General features: G+C 40.4%; 1 protein-coding gene across 3 annotated transcripts in view; it reads right to left on the bottom strand.

The window, feature by feature from the left end:
- OTUD7A (OTU deubiquitinase 7A) overlaps window positions 1–14,362 on the bottom strand; it is a 110,481-nt gene that overhangs the window by 37,087 nt on the left and 59,032 nt on the right. For all 3 annotated transcript variants that reach the window (XM_017737523.1, XM_017737531.1, XM_017737528.1), the window contains 2 exons: window positions 8,223–8,379; window positions 6,890–7,044 (listed from right to left, as the gene is read on the bottom strand). In XM_017737523.1, coding sequence (XP_017593012.1) covers window positions 6,890–6,974 — 85 coding nt within the window. In that variant the 5' untranslated portion in view covers window positions 6,975–7,044; window positions 8,223–8,379. The remainder of the gene's footprint in view (window positions 1–6,889; window positions 7,045–8,222; window positions 8,380–14,362) is intronic.

Below are 14,362 nucleotides of genomic sequence, written 5' to 3'. Positions count from 1 at the left end.
AGTCTTCTCCTAAGTTCTGTTTGTATGTGTCTCCCATGTTCTTCTCTGACATCTCCCAGACCCTGCTCCTCACACAACTCCCTTCTCTGTCACATCTCTCATTTTCTTTGCCATCTCCTGCACAGGCACCCAAGAGAAAGGGCCAATTTTTCCTACCCCTACAGAGGTTACGCCTCAAGTATAAATAACAGGCAATTACTTTATTTTGCATAGTTTCATCAGTTAAGTCAAGTAAAAGCTTTTGTTGCAATTTGACAGACAAAACCAACACAAGACTATTTTTTAGACTGTCTGCTATTTTTGTTTCACTGTTACTTAGATATCTGATGCACCTTGGTCACTGACTGCTTCTTTGTTTACATGACATATTATTGTATTTTAAAAGGCACTTCAGAGGTATAACAACATTATTTCAGTGCACACAATCACATCAGATGACAAGTCACTAGCAGCTCTGTATCAGTAACAACCTGATTGCTCCAAACCAGCACCAACACAGTAGGTTTGCAGGAAAGGCTTCCAGAATGGCCAGAGAACATCAGTCAGCAAAAAAGCTGGAGTAGCACAAAGCTGATTAGAAAACACAGGTAGTGAAAACATGATCAGGGTGCTGGAACCAAATCAATTCACTGACTGAACAGAAAGAACACTCTTACAGAGCAATTGCTTCCTGAACAGCTACATGTGCTATGTGAGTCAGCAGGTGTGAAATTTAACAGCACTCAAAGGTCTCTGCTTTGAAACCAAGTCCTTCTTGTTTGGAGGAAAAACAACAAAACATCAAAAAAATAAGTGCAGCTGAGTAAGGAATAGAAGATACCCTGTGGCTGAAGGCTGGTACTGATGTTTTAATGTCAGAGATAGCAGACGCCTACATAAAAGGGAAATTCAAAAATAAACACAGCTACACTGTGAAGCTTCTGCCCTAAATAATAGTTGCTTGAATAACAACAGGAGGCATCATGAGCCTGAAGAAAAACCATAGATTTAGATAAAACAATATATGGTCTAAGAAGCCACTTACCCATTTTTGCCTTACCACCTCAAAGTAGATTAGCAGAGGGTTAATAAACAAAATGCTAAGGAACAGCACTACTAGAATTCACCTTAGCAGCATTCATAAAATTATAGACTCAAAGAATGGTTTAGGTTGGAAGGGACCTCAAAGATCATCTCATTCCAACCCCCTGCCATGGGCAGGGACACCTTCCATGGGACCAGGTTGCTCCAAGCCCCATCCAACCTGGCCTTGGACACTTCCAGGGATGGGGCAGCCACAGCTTCTCTGGGCAACCTGTGCCAGCCAGGGTGTCACCACCCTTACAGGGAACAGTTTCTTCCCAATATCTAATCTAACCCTGTCCTCTTTCAGTTTGAAGCCATCCCCCCTTGTGCTATCACTCTCATGCTCTTGTCAAAAGCCCCTCTCCAGCTCTCTTGGAGCCCCTTTAGGTATTGGAAGGTGCTCTAAGGTCTTCCCAGAGCTTTCTCTTCCCCAACAGCCCAAGGGTGTCATAGCAAAGGTGCTCCAGCCCTCTGAGCATCTTCACGGCCTCCGCTGGACGTGTCCTGAGAGCTCCATTGGGGGAGCAAAGCTGGATGCAGCACTCCAGGTAGGGTCTCACAAGAGCATTCTCCAGTGCTATAACCCCAGAGCAACATGATATTAGTCTTTGGGTTTTTTGCTTTGTACTGTTTTGGCTAAAACATTATAGCTTAGTGGGGTTGTAACAGTTAAAAAATCTATCATCTTTTGCTTCTTAAATCAGATATAATGAAAACCAAGAGGATTTTGTCATTAATTAGTAGGAAGAGCAAATACACAACTATTACACAGTTCCCCCTCCCCCCCAAGCTTTCAAATATCCACCTACTCCAATATGTTAAAAAGAACATTTGAAAGGTCACCAGAAATTCCTGATTTAATGATAAATAAAATGCTGGAAAGGATACAATTCAAGATGGGGAACTAGGAAAGATCTAAATAGTAAGAACCACAATGAAAGGCAGCTTGCAGCAACAACATGCATAGACAGGACTTCAGCACAGCAAAGGAAACGTTAAAAGGGACAGGAAACACTGCCTAGAGTGAAATAGGATCAATGGACCCAATGGAATACAGCCATTATGGGACAACAGCAACTGAGTGGGCAACAAGTTAACTTCAGTTGGAGAATAATCATCTAAGGAAGGCGCTGAGTATCAAGACAGTATCTATGAAATGTACCTGCAAGTGCAACTTGAAGGCAACACAGGAACACCCCAGGCTAATGCAAAGAAGTCTGTTTTTACAAATCAACTGCTAATAAAACAATCCTCAAGTTCAGTTTAAATGCAGGCACTTCCTGTTTGGCATGAAGTAGATTAACAAATACTTACAGGCAAAAGGTAAGAACTCCAGACCAGCTTTTTTCCTTCTGAAAAACTAATATATAAAACTAGGATAAAATTAGACAATATGCTTTAAAACAAGATTTAATTTTGGTCCATGTTCTCAAAGAAAAATAATACAGCAAGGCCATTTTGTTAACACACGCCTCGTTTTCTGCTAGAATGCAAAGACGCTCTAAACTGAACAGGCAGCTGGAAATGACAGTTTTGCTCCCTGTTTAACGAGACATTGGTAGCAGCTCAGCTTCCTCTTCCCATTGCCAAGCCTTCCACAAGAGAACTAAAAAAGGAATCATCTGAGGGAGAGGAGAAAAAGAGACTATTTTTGGGGAGTTAGTTTTGTACACTCAATCACATGACAGCACTGTAAATGTCTCTCTCCCTCTCTACAAATTACATGCTTTTCTTTGAATTCTGCTTGTATAGATTGTTCTTTGAGGAGATATCTCTGTACTGCAATTCTGTCTCGTTCCATGGGGTCAGTCACCTTTACTGCTCACACTTCATGACTGGAAAGCCAATCTCCCAGTTCCTGAGTTCATGTTCAGCTATGTATCCCTAAATTAAGTGCTGTTTGCAGCTGGAAATAGACAGCAGTTATTTTTATATAATGATGAAATACTACATCATTTATATAAATAAATGAAACCATTTATACAAGTCAAAGGGCAAGCTTTCACTTAAATATATTATTTTTGAATCAGTTTGCATTATTATTTCACAAATCCTCCAGTACCTGATGGCTGCCTACACTGTTAGCATTTTCAAGTATTTCATCCTGTGCCTTCCCCCTCTATTCCAGGGGTCATTGCCTGCACACCTGCTGCTCCCTGAAAACTGAGCTGTTTTCTACCTGATTTATCAGTAATCTCTGAGTTCATCCACACCTACAGCCCTGGCACTGTAAACCAGATACAGCACAACTTGTTTTAAGGATTAAACTACTTTCTTTCAAGGTTTTCTTTCTGCTTTAGGCCACATTTTAAGTAGATTATACATAAACCCACCAGCATTAGTGCTATTCTATGTGTGAGAGAATCCAGGTGCCAACCCAGACTGTCCAGGACGGAAAGGGACATGCCCTCCTCATTCCTGGACATTGGCAAAGTTGGAGCTTACACAGCTGAAGAGAAATCAATTCTCCACCATGCAGAGCTCTCAGTTTATGCTTAAGAACTTTCCCAAAGCTTAGCAAGGCAAAGGAGTTTTCCCAGTGACTAGAAGGTGCCTTGCACACACAGAGGCGACATCTGGAGAGTCTTGCAGCTGATCTCCTGCTTCTCTGTGACACGAGGCTGATCCTTTTCTGCATTCACTCCTGCCCAAAGCAGTGAAACACATGTCTGCCAGAATGGGATGCTTTTCAAACTGTTTTGTTGAGACTGTTGTTTCTTTCACCTGGGTCACATTTATTGTCAAATTGCTCTATCAATATTCACCACTCAACTGAGGGCTTTTATTTTAGCCCGTTTTTCTATAAACCAGCAAAAAGGCTGAGAATGAAAGGTTGAAAAGGGAGACCCAGTGAAGGTTCACAAAATGTAATTTCTACTCTCCATCACCTCACATACACAGCAGTGCTTTCAGTTCTTGAGAGCACATAAACAAGGTAAAAACCTCAGGAAGTGGCAAACATCTCTAAGAGATAGGAAACTAAACATGAAAGATTCGGTAAGTAATCATCCAAAAATGAAAGCAAAGCTGGAAAATAACTTTTCTACGGAACAAATGGTTTAGCATGTGTGTATAATCCACTAACATAAAATTGGCACAGCAAATGATACGTAATTGAAATTTATTAATATTAATTTATAATTAATTTTAAATAGCTGTAAGCATCTTAATAAATATGGACGTCCAATATTAGACTTTTATACCAGATGCCAGCCATGAAGCTGTTACATAACTATCATTTTTCTCAATCTCTTCGCCTCTTCATTTCAAAAGCAGAATGGGCACTTTCTGAAAGACAGATGTCAAGCACAACCAGAAGAATGTTTTCTGAGATAGAGAGACAAGCAGCTGTGCTCAATAAAAAGCTCAGCAAAAGAAAACTACAGGGATTTTACCAGCAGGATAGGCAGAGTATAGAAACATCAACTGAGCCAACATTTAGGACAGCTTCTGGCAATGTAGAAAACCTATATGCAATGTATAGATTTTTTAGCTATTTGCACAACAGTCAGTGCGTGTTTAACTCACCCATTTGTTGCCAGGGTGAACAACATGTATTGTGCATAATTGTGCTGTGGATGTAGCAGGACATAATCAAAGCAAAACAATTAATATGTTAAAATAATTGGGTAAGAAAGCAGAAATTTGTATCCTTGATTATCTACAGGATAGTGAAATTGAAGAAATTTCCCCCAAAGATGAACAAAAGAAACAGCATTAGCTCTGAAAAGGTGTTGTTACTCCATAGGAGCACAATGTGAAAATCCAGTCTGAGCAAGTTACAAAAATAGAATTTTTGAGCGAGTCAGATAGTGCAAAGGGCTATGGGGTCACAGAAGATCTGAGCAAAACTTGTGGTTACAAGGAAATGAGGGTCTACACAAGCTTATTTTTGCTCCAAATTCACTATGACAGTCATTTTTAGGGTTGCGAACAACCAAACCTTGAAATTTCTGGGAAATATTTGTGCACACCTGTTTTCAAAGTTTGATTGTAACTACGGACATCATCCTTCCAAGGCCAGGTGCAAGGGATTGACTACAGCCTGTTCACCACAGGGTGGGGGGCTGCTCTTCTGAATATTGTTTCAATTATTGTTAAGAAGCTAGTTCATGGGTTTCAGTGCTGCTTACAGAGAACTGACATGCTGTGACAACTACAAAAGACAGTCAAAATGCTGTGAGGGTGGCAGTCCCTGTTGTGTCTTTTTTAAACAAATGAGAAACCAATCCATCAATTACTGTCTCCCAGCACAAGATATGACCAATGTTAGAAGCTGTTACATCAAATGTAGCTACAGCTACAAGTGCTGAAGTGTTTCTCTGAGCACATCTTGTTCAGAACTAGCAACAATTCATTTTACTTCGAGAAATTCCTGTGTAGGAGGAAATAATTTGGGGCAGATGCATATGTCTATTAGCCTGTCAGAATAATTAGATTGTTTATTGCTTATGTCTTTGTTAATATGTTCGATGTGAAACTATTCACCTACAGAAATGAGAAGTACAACACAGAGAAACTCTATTTGATATTTATTTGAAAACATTGTTCTTTATAGAAAGGAAATCAAGGTAAGTAACTCTTCTGAAAGACTGCTGATATGTAGGAACCCTTTAAAATTTTGGCAATGCTCTATCAGCACAATAACTGACAATCTGTCCTGATACAGCTGAGAAAAATCTTCTCATGTTCTTTTTCTAAAAGACCATTAGACTAAGACAGACTAGGTGAGAATGACAGGTTGATCAAATCAGTCAGACAAAACAGAGGGCTCTTAAATATAGCAAGCCTATGCTAATATTCCTTGCTAGGTATTCCAAGGTTTTATTTCACATATCAAACGACTTGGGAAATGCTGCAGAACTGTGTGCATCTCTGTGTTAATAATCTATTACACCTTATTACTGAAAAGCCCAGAGTTAAGGAAGAACTTACCACAAAATGAAAAACTTTCAGCATACATAAAGTGAAACAGCTCTTGCAAAAAGGAGATACATAACATGAGGTACACTTTTAGGTCTGCTGTAGCTGTTCAGTAGTTGCTTCGATTTAACACAATTTCTTAGACCACATTAAGATAAAAAAAATAAACCAAACCCCAAACCTCTCAGGCAGCAAGTCCAGTACGAAAGTTTCAAGCCCACAGAACCACCTTGCAATTTACAGATATCATCTACTTATTTCCAACCTCCCATCTTCACAATTATTGTCAGCCCACATGAGAAGAAATAAACAAACCCAACTATTACAAAATGCCCTCAAATATCAATGGTGTCTTTCCACTTTTAAGCCTATAAACCTAAAACAACTACAACAAAATAAATAAACAAGACAGTTATTTTTCTGACACAGCTTCTTGCAGTTGTTTTTCAACCTAGCCACTTGACTCCCATGCTGTGGAGTTCAGGTATGCATATTAACCACCAGCACCCAAAAATACCTCTGGTGTGTCTATCACTGTACAGTAAGTCCCTTTCAGACTCAACTTCAGACTAAAAACAGTGACCTGAGAAACTTGTACAACTACTTTCAGGCAGCTGAATATGAAAATTCTAAAGTCTCCTCCCTTCTCTCCCTAACATACAAACATTTAGGACTTGACTCTTAATAACTTAAAACATAGCAATCTAATACTAAGAAGTCTTTAAGACTTTTGTTAAAAACACCTGCCTTACTATAATCTATGGTCAGCTTATTACAAGAGTGGACTTGGTAAAAATACTAAGAAATATCTGTTTCCACAGACCAGAGCTCCCTTGTTATGACTGGTTCTTGATTTAAGCAAGCAGTGAACACAGGAAACGGTTGTGTCCCAAAAGTTTACCTTCTAGTAAGTCTCTTGCCAGACCTGGTTCTGCCCCTGTGGACCGAACAAAGTCTGACAGGACTGCATCCATATCAAGAGTCATGTGATCATTCAGAGGTGCTGCCAGACATGCAGCAGCAGTTGGATTCACTGGCTGGCTAAAAGGTCTCCATCTGTCAAGGAGAAAAAGAAACAGGGTTTAGAATACACTCCCAGGTGATGTAAACCACATTTTTCCTCTATCCCCCAAACAAGACTTTTAAAAAAGCTAAACCATACAAATTACAGCATATTAAAATAAACAGCACTTGTCATCCATCTCTACCTTAGCCTAGAGCTGCTGATCACTCATACTGGAAGGTTTTCTTTATCTTAATATTTCATATTTTTATTGGTTTTTCTTATGTGCAGCTCATAATAGCTTTGCAACTTGACTCCAAGATCAGTTTATTAAAACCACAATCACCATATCATTGTCACTGCTCATAAACTGAAATTTAGCAAGGATTTGAATGTCTAGAACTCTTTTGCCTTACTAATACTAACACACACACAGCAGAGCTTAGGATTTGTGCTTTTATTTGCCTTGTCAATACAGCTGCTGTAATTTATAGACTCTCTGCTGTGCTGGGTCTGCCTGGGATGGAGTTAATTTTCTTCATTCCCTTTCTAGAACTGTGGCTAACCCAGTGTTGATAATACATCAGTATTTTATTATTAGTGAGCAGAGCTTACACAGCCAAACAAACAGGCTGCCTCAGTTTCCTACTCTGCCCCTACAGTAAATAGGCTGGGGTGGGCAAGAGGCTGGGAGGGGACTGATGTTACAGTAATTTATGAGGTTTATTTGGTTTATTTTCTTTTATTGGTGACCACTACTGTAGCTGCTGAACAGTTTTTACTGTGGTTATGAGCCATCTGTGGGGGACAATCTTACTAGGGTGCACGATCACCCAGGGACCTGTTAGGAAGCAGATCATGTTTTGCCCCAAGTGAAATGTGACAATGTCTGGCATGGGAATTTTTCTTGCCAAATCCATGGCTGACAAAAATATATCTGCTCTACTGCATTTTGCGTCTACATTTTGTTCCTGAAAACAGGAACCTCCTCCTTCTAGGCAATGCTCTTTATAAACATAAAATAAAAATTAAAGCAGGCACTAGAAGAGAAGTTGATTACAACAGCTGGAATTTAAAACAATTATCCTAAGGGTATTCCCATACTTCAACCCTGCCTGCACCACTGCAGAAATAGTGTAAAGCAAAGAAAACAGGATGAAATGGAACAATACACAACGTAAGGAAAAGCATGTTTTATTTTCATGCTTGCTATTCATTGGTCAAAGTTTACCTTTGAGCATGAATTGGATTTTTCTTGTTGATTCCTCCTCACAGGCTCAGTTGCAACTTTACCTCGTGCCAAGGGTAAGGGCTGGCATGGAGATTTTCTATTGGCAGCAGATGATGTTGGTTGGCTCTTGCTTGCACGACAGCTACACGGAAATAAACTGCGAAAGAAATTGGAAAACAATTAATTTCACTGTTCCCCACATGAAAAATAGTTCTTTCCTACTTCATATGTAATTACCTGGTTATACTTAGCCTTAAAAATGGAATGCCCCAGGAGGGTAGGGTCCTCCTCGGCCTCATCCATGAGGCCACTAAACCCAACTTAGTGCAACAAACTAGAAGTTTGCAGGATATAAAATCACAGAATCATAGAATTGTTACAGTTGGAACAGTCCTTTAAGATCACAGAATTAATTGGGCTTGAAAAGATCTCTGAGATGATCAAATCCAACCTATGACCAAACACTACCTTGTCAACTAGACCATGGCAGTAAGTGCCACATCTAGTCTTTCCTTAAACACCTCAGGGACAGTGACTCAACCACCTCCCTGAGCAGACCACTTCAATTTTCATGAAGAAATTCCTCTGATGTCCAACCAGAACCTCTCCTGGTGCACCTTAAAGCCATGTGCTCTCATCCCGTCACTGTCGCCTGGGAGAAGAGCCTGACCCCCAGCTGGGTACACCCTCCTGTAAGGGAGCTGTAGAGTGATAAGGTCACCCCTGAGCCTCCTCCAGTTCACCACCACCAGCTCCCCCAGCCATTTCTTGCAGGACTTACTGTCTACACCCTTCCCCAGCTTCATTGCCCTTCTCTGGACCTGCTCCAGCACCTCAGTGTCCTTCCTGTTATGAGAGGCCCAGAACTGGACACAGTACTCGCGGTGTGGCCTCACCAGTGCCCAGTACTGAATGTCACTCACTGCCCTGGTCCTGTTGTCACAGCATTGCTGGCACAGGCCAGGTGCCATTGGCCTTCTTGGCCACCTGGGCACACCTGGCTCATGTTCAGCTGCTGCTGACCAGCACCTCCAGGGCCTTCTGCAGCTTTCCAGCCCCTCTGCCCCAGCCTGTAGCACTGCAGGGGTTGGTGTGAGCCAAGGGCAGGACCCGGCACCTGGACTTGTTGAACCTCATACAAACTGGCTTCAGCCCAGCCATCCAAAAATTCCAAATAGATTGACAAGATCATCAAGTCCAATGGTCAGCCCAGCACCAACATTATGTTCATCACTGAACCATGTCCTCAAATGCCATACCCACACATTTTTTGAACACTTCTTAGGGGTGGTGACTCCACCACTTCCCTGAGCAGTCTGTTCCAGTGTTTTACAACTCTTCTGTAAAAGAATATTTTCCTAATATCCAATCTAAATCTCCCCTTGGTGCTACTTAATGCCATTTCCTCTCATCCTGTCACCGCTACCTGGGAGAAGAGACTGACACCTATCTCACCACAACCTTTCAGGCCAGAGCAATAAGGTGCATTGTACGTTTATGCTTTTATACTATTTATACAGCTGGATCATTATGTTTGGGCCACATGAGGATAGCAGGGGAGGTGATCTTTTCCTCTCTATTCAGGTCTGGTGAGACTCGTCTGGAATATTATGTCCATTTCTGGATCTGCAACACAAGAAAGACACGGACATATTGGAGTGAGTCCAGTGAAGGACCACAAACTGCACTGGATCACCCCTGTGCAAGGGAAACACTTCTAAAATGTAATCCCAATGAAGACACAGCAACAGAAGGAAAGCTGGAAATACTGAGGAGACTAGTTAAAAAGGAATGCAGACATTTTGGGAAGAGAACTACCTTAATGGATTATGGCCAAATTTGACATCTAAGCTGTGTCTCAACTGAATTTGTTCCAATACAAACGCAGGACAAAAATGCTACTTTTATTTTTAACAAACACTCATACATAGATGCAGTGTACGCAACAGTACTAATCTGTACAAAAAGATCACCAGAAACCGAGTACAACTAATTTCTTTAGTGACTACAAGAAAGAATGAAATGAATCTTAGCCAGCAGGACAGAAGCATACCGATCAAAGTAAAGAAACCTGCCAGAGATGATACAAAGCATTGGTGCATTTCAGATCACCACCAGAAGTGACTCAGTAGCATAATGAGTGTTAATCTAAAATGCACCAGCTGGGCACTCAAGTACAGTCACTGTGTGGGGGCTGGAGTGCTCATAAGTTTGGGGAGCTGAAGTGCATATCAGCTTGGAGAAGCCAATTCATGAGTTGTCTCGGGATCAGCATTACTTCAGTATTTTCAACAGTAAAAAAAGACATCCTTCTAAGAGCAAAAGACAAGACCAAGCTCTGCATTTATGACGTCACCCTCACCTCAAAATTACCTCATAGAATCCACACTCTGGAAGCAAAGAGAAGAGTTTGCAGGATCCTCTCTGCATACATTTGAATTAACACTGTTTTTTCCCCATGGAAGTTGTTTGCTCAGCTCTCTAGAATTTAGATTAAAACAAACCAACAAGAACAAAACCCAATGGAAAAAGTCTTAAAGATATTATTTTTACCACAAAACTACTATCATCTGTGAAAACCCACCCAGATGGAAGTGTAAAAAGTAAGCAAAAAAGAAAATAAATTATCAATTCTAAAGGAGGCACTGACTCAGAAGGCAGGTGGCTCTCAGAACCACTGTTCTCCCCAGATGGATTTGATCTTTCCTCACCGAAGGAACCATCAGCACCACCTTTGCTCTTGATGGCTTCTCAAAGCATTAACACAACTTACACTTTAAATACACATGGAGGAACCTAACACAACCATTCACCTCACACCACCTGTCCAGGAGCACCACTCCTCCTGTGGGTAACACCACAGACACCTGCAGTTTTCATTTCAAATGGGTCACACCCGACACACAAACTTTGAACTGAATGTAAATTGAAACATCTTGACAGTCAAAATACAGGAAGACCTTGGTTTTCAATCACTTTCTGGCCAAATTTCTTCCCTAAATAATTTCTTATTTATACAGTGCAAATACAAGAGGCAGTGAAATTGGATAGTTCGTTGTATATTATAAGAAAAAGCATTTTTAAAGTATTTAAAGAGGAGATACTGATTAGTTTGAAATGTTAAGATGGGCTAATAGGACTTGAAATCAGTTTAGCACAATCTCAGTTATATTTGATCTTTTCCTCTCCTTAAAGTACCTCTCTCTCAAAGCTGAGCCATACTTGGAAGTAAATAGTCTGCACCTGAATCTAAATTTAACTTCTTCAAAATCAAATAGCTTCACCCAGTTAAATGACATGAACTACTTTTTTTTGCTACAGAAGCTTAAAGATATGCATAGGGCTAACTAATGAAGCAAAAGCAACCATGTTAAAACAAATCCCATGCATCCAGAACAGACACAGCTGACAAATCCAAAGTGAGGAACAGAGAGAGAACAGCACACACTGGACAAATCCTTGGGAAGACAGAACGACTAAGCTGCACCTAAGATGTTTCACTTTCCTAATTTTTAAAGGAAGGATGAAATAAGAACCATCAATAAGATGCACAGTCTTGGTGCTCTGGGAAACCAATGGAGAGACACCCAGTGATTGCATTAAACCAGCTCCCCGCAGGCTGTTTTTGCATCCCTGCAGTGTGACAGAGCTCAGGGCCTGTTTATCACTGCTGGCTCTCAGCTGGTCTGGCAATGGACACAGGTAGTCACTCCTGGGTGCAATGTTCCTGCTGCTTGGACTGGCTGAGAAGGCAGAAAGACCCTCTTCATGCACAGTTTGAGACTTTGAAGGGAATTCTTTCTGAGAGGCCACGATTGATGGGAAATGCCATAATTCTACGATCCTGACAATATTAGGAAATTAAACCACTCTTTATTAGGTTAAACTATTAAGCAAAAATCTCTAACTAAATAATCAAGTTCAGTAGAGAAGATTTGTTTAGGAAGAGAACAGCAGCTATAAGGAAAGTGGTAGTTAATGCAGGTCACTTAAGAAAGTGGACATGGTATTTTTTCTGTTAACTGGATTAAAAGGCATTAGTTGAAGAAGACAGATCAATGGTAATTGCCTAAACAAAAGGTAACTGTGAACTAGACCTGATGGCAAAGTGGGGAATTTATATGTTAAAATGTGGACTCTCAAAACACAGTAAAATTACAAAGCAGAATTTGGTGAGGGCCATCTACCTTCTCAAGTCTAAAATATCAGAGTAATAGGAACAAAAGGAGAAGAACAAGAAAGAAGAAAACTAAAAGCTCAAATCAGACATTACTACCAAGGTTTTATCTACACAATGGAACTCAGGAAAATTAACCCAATTAATTTACTGGATTTGTCTATGTCCATTAAATTCCTTTGCAAACACTTTCATCTGTGAATAAAATGCTGGCCTTAATTTGGTTTGGCTCATCTTGCCTTCGAAGTGAATTAAACTGAATTCACTGGAGGCCACTTTAATTATGAATTGGGATAGTGCACACAGGAACTTGGTGGGATTTAAGCTGCCCCCTTCAAATTCCTACATTTAGTTGATTTGCATAAATTTTTCCTGGTATCTTGTGTAGACAAGTTCTGAGCAGATACTTTAGCCACAGAAGTGGAAAAAGTAGAGAAAGAAACAAGCTATGCTGAAGAATCCTTGGCCCTATGGGAACCATCAAAGAAGAGCTATCCAAGAAAACTGTTCAAGTATTTTAAGTCCAGTTCTAGGATAAATATCATCAAGGTTCAGGGACCAACCAGAGTATATTTTAAAAATGCAGCTACATTTCAATTTTCAGAAAGGCTATTTAAAGTGTCTACTATTTGCTAACATATTTGAATTATTTCAAGATAGAACTATAATAAAGGACACAACTTTCATGGAGATTCCAATTTTCATGGAACTTCAGACAGTTTTCATAACACTGTTTTTCTTACTTAAGAGTGATTACATTCTCAGAAGGAAAACAATATCACAGATGAAACTGGGGTCCTGAACTGAAATAAACCAAGCAAGAGACAGAGCCTTTTCAGGTAAGGATCTTCTACATCTCTGCATCAGTATTCTTTCAGGATAAAACGCCACCATTGCTATAGTATTTTTTTTCAAACAAGAAAACATGATATAGATAACAAGATAAAATAAGACATGAAGAATGAATGTAAGTCAATTACAATGTTTCCCTTACTTTATTCACAAGGGCCCTCATAGCATGTTAATTTTGTTCTAACAGAAAGCAGCTGTGCAAAGGATAAATGTAATGCCACTGATAAAGTTGGAATTTCTCTAGAACAAATACCTTAATTTTTAAATAAATTCAAGTATTAATTATTCTTTTATCTATAAGAGTGATAAAGAAGTAGGCAGTATTATACCACACTGAAAAGATGACAATTAGGCTTTCAGATGTTAATCTGAGGCCTCTTATAAATGCAGTTTCATTAAGTAACATGCATCTCCTTTACTAGAATATATCTCCAAAGAACCAACATAAACAAACTAGATTTCTTCCTCATTTGGAATTTTCTCCTTATTTTTCCCCCCTCATTTTCCTCGTTCATTGATTTGTCCTTTTACAGAAAGAAGGTATTATATAGAAATTTTGAATGTATTTCTCCAAATGCCATCCTTCTTTCAAATAAAGAAGCTATGCTGGCCGAAACTCTAATCTTAACACAGTTTTCTCTCCCAAAAACATCTATCATATACTCTGCTGCATAAAGCTAACTTCAGTGCAAGTAAAGCATGAATTCTGAGCAGCCATTTTTGGAAATCTATAATGTGGAGTTTCATTACATTTTTTCAAGTCGGCCTTGCATTAGGAGTGACCGACTTGGGCCTATGGGCACCACGAGAAGCTTTCAGCTCCACAGCCAATACCACCAGCTGAACTCCTTGCAGTTCCCGGCATTTTGAGCTCTTCACTCCCGTTTCTACGCTTCGACGTCTGAAATCAATTGTCATAGCAACAGGAGGCTGAGCCGTCATTTGCAATGCAGATCAACTTCCTGATCAGCCAGTGTCATCGGGGCCTCACCCCACAGACTGGGTCTGCTCTGCCCCGCAGCCCGGTCCTGAGGGGACACCCGGGTGACACCGGAGCCGCGGGCAGGCAGCAGCTCAGCCCGGGCCCTGCCCCGCAGCCGCCCCCCGCCTC

The sequence above is a fragment of the Corvus brachyrhynchos genome, unplaced genomic scaffold (genome assembly GCF_000691975.1).
Source record: "Corvus brachyrhynchos isolate BGI_N302 unplaced genomic scaffold, ASM69197v1 scaffold200, whole genome shotgun sequence".
Classification (NCBI taxonomy): domain Eukaryota; kingdom Metazoa; phylum Chordata; class Aves; order Passeriformes; family Corvidae; genus Corvus; species Corvus brachyrhynchos.
This window is presented reverse-complemented; position numbering and strand designations above follow the sequence as displayed.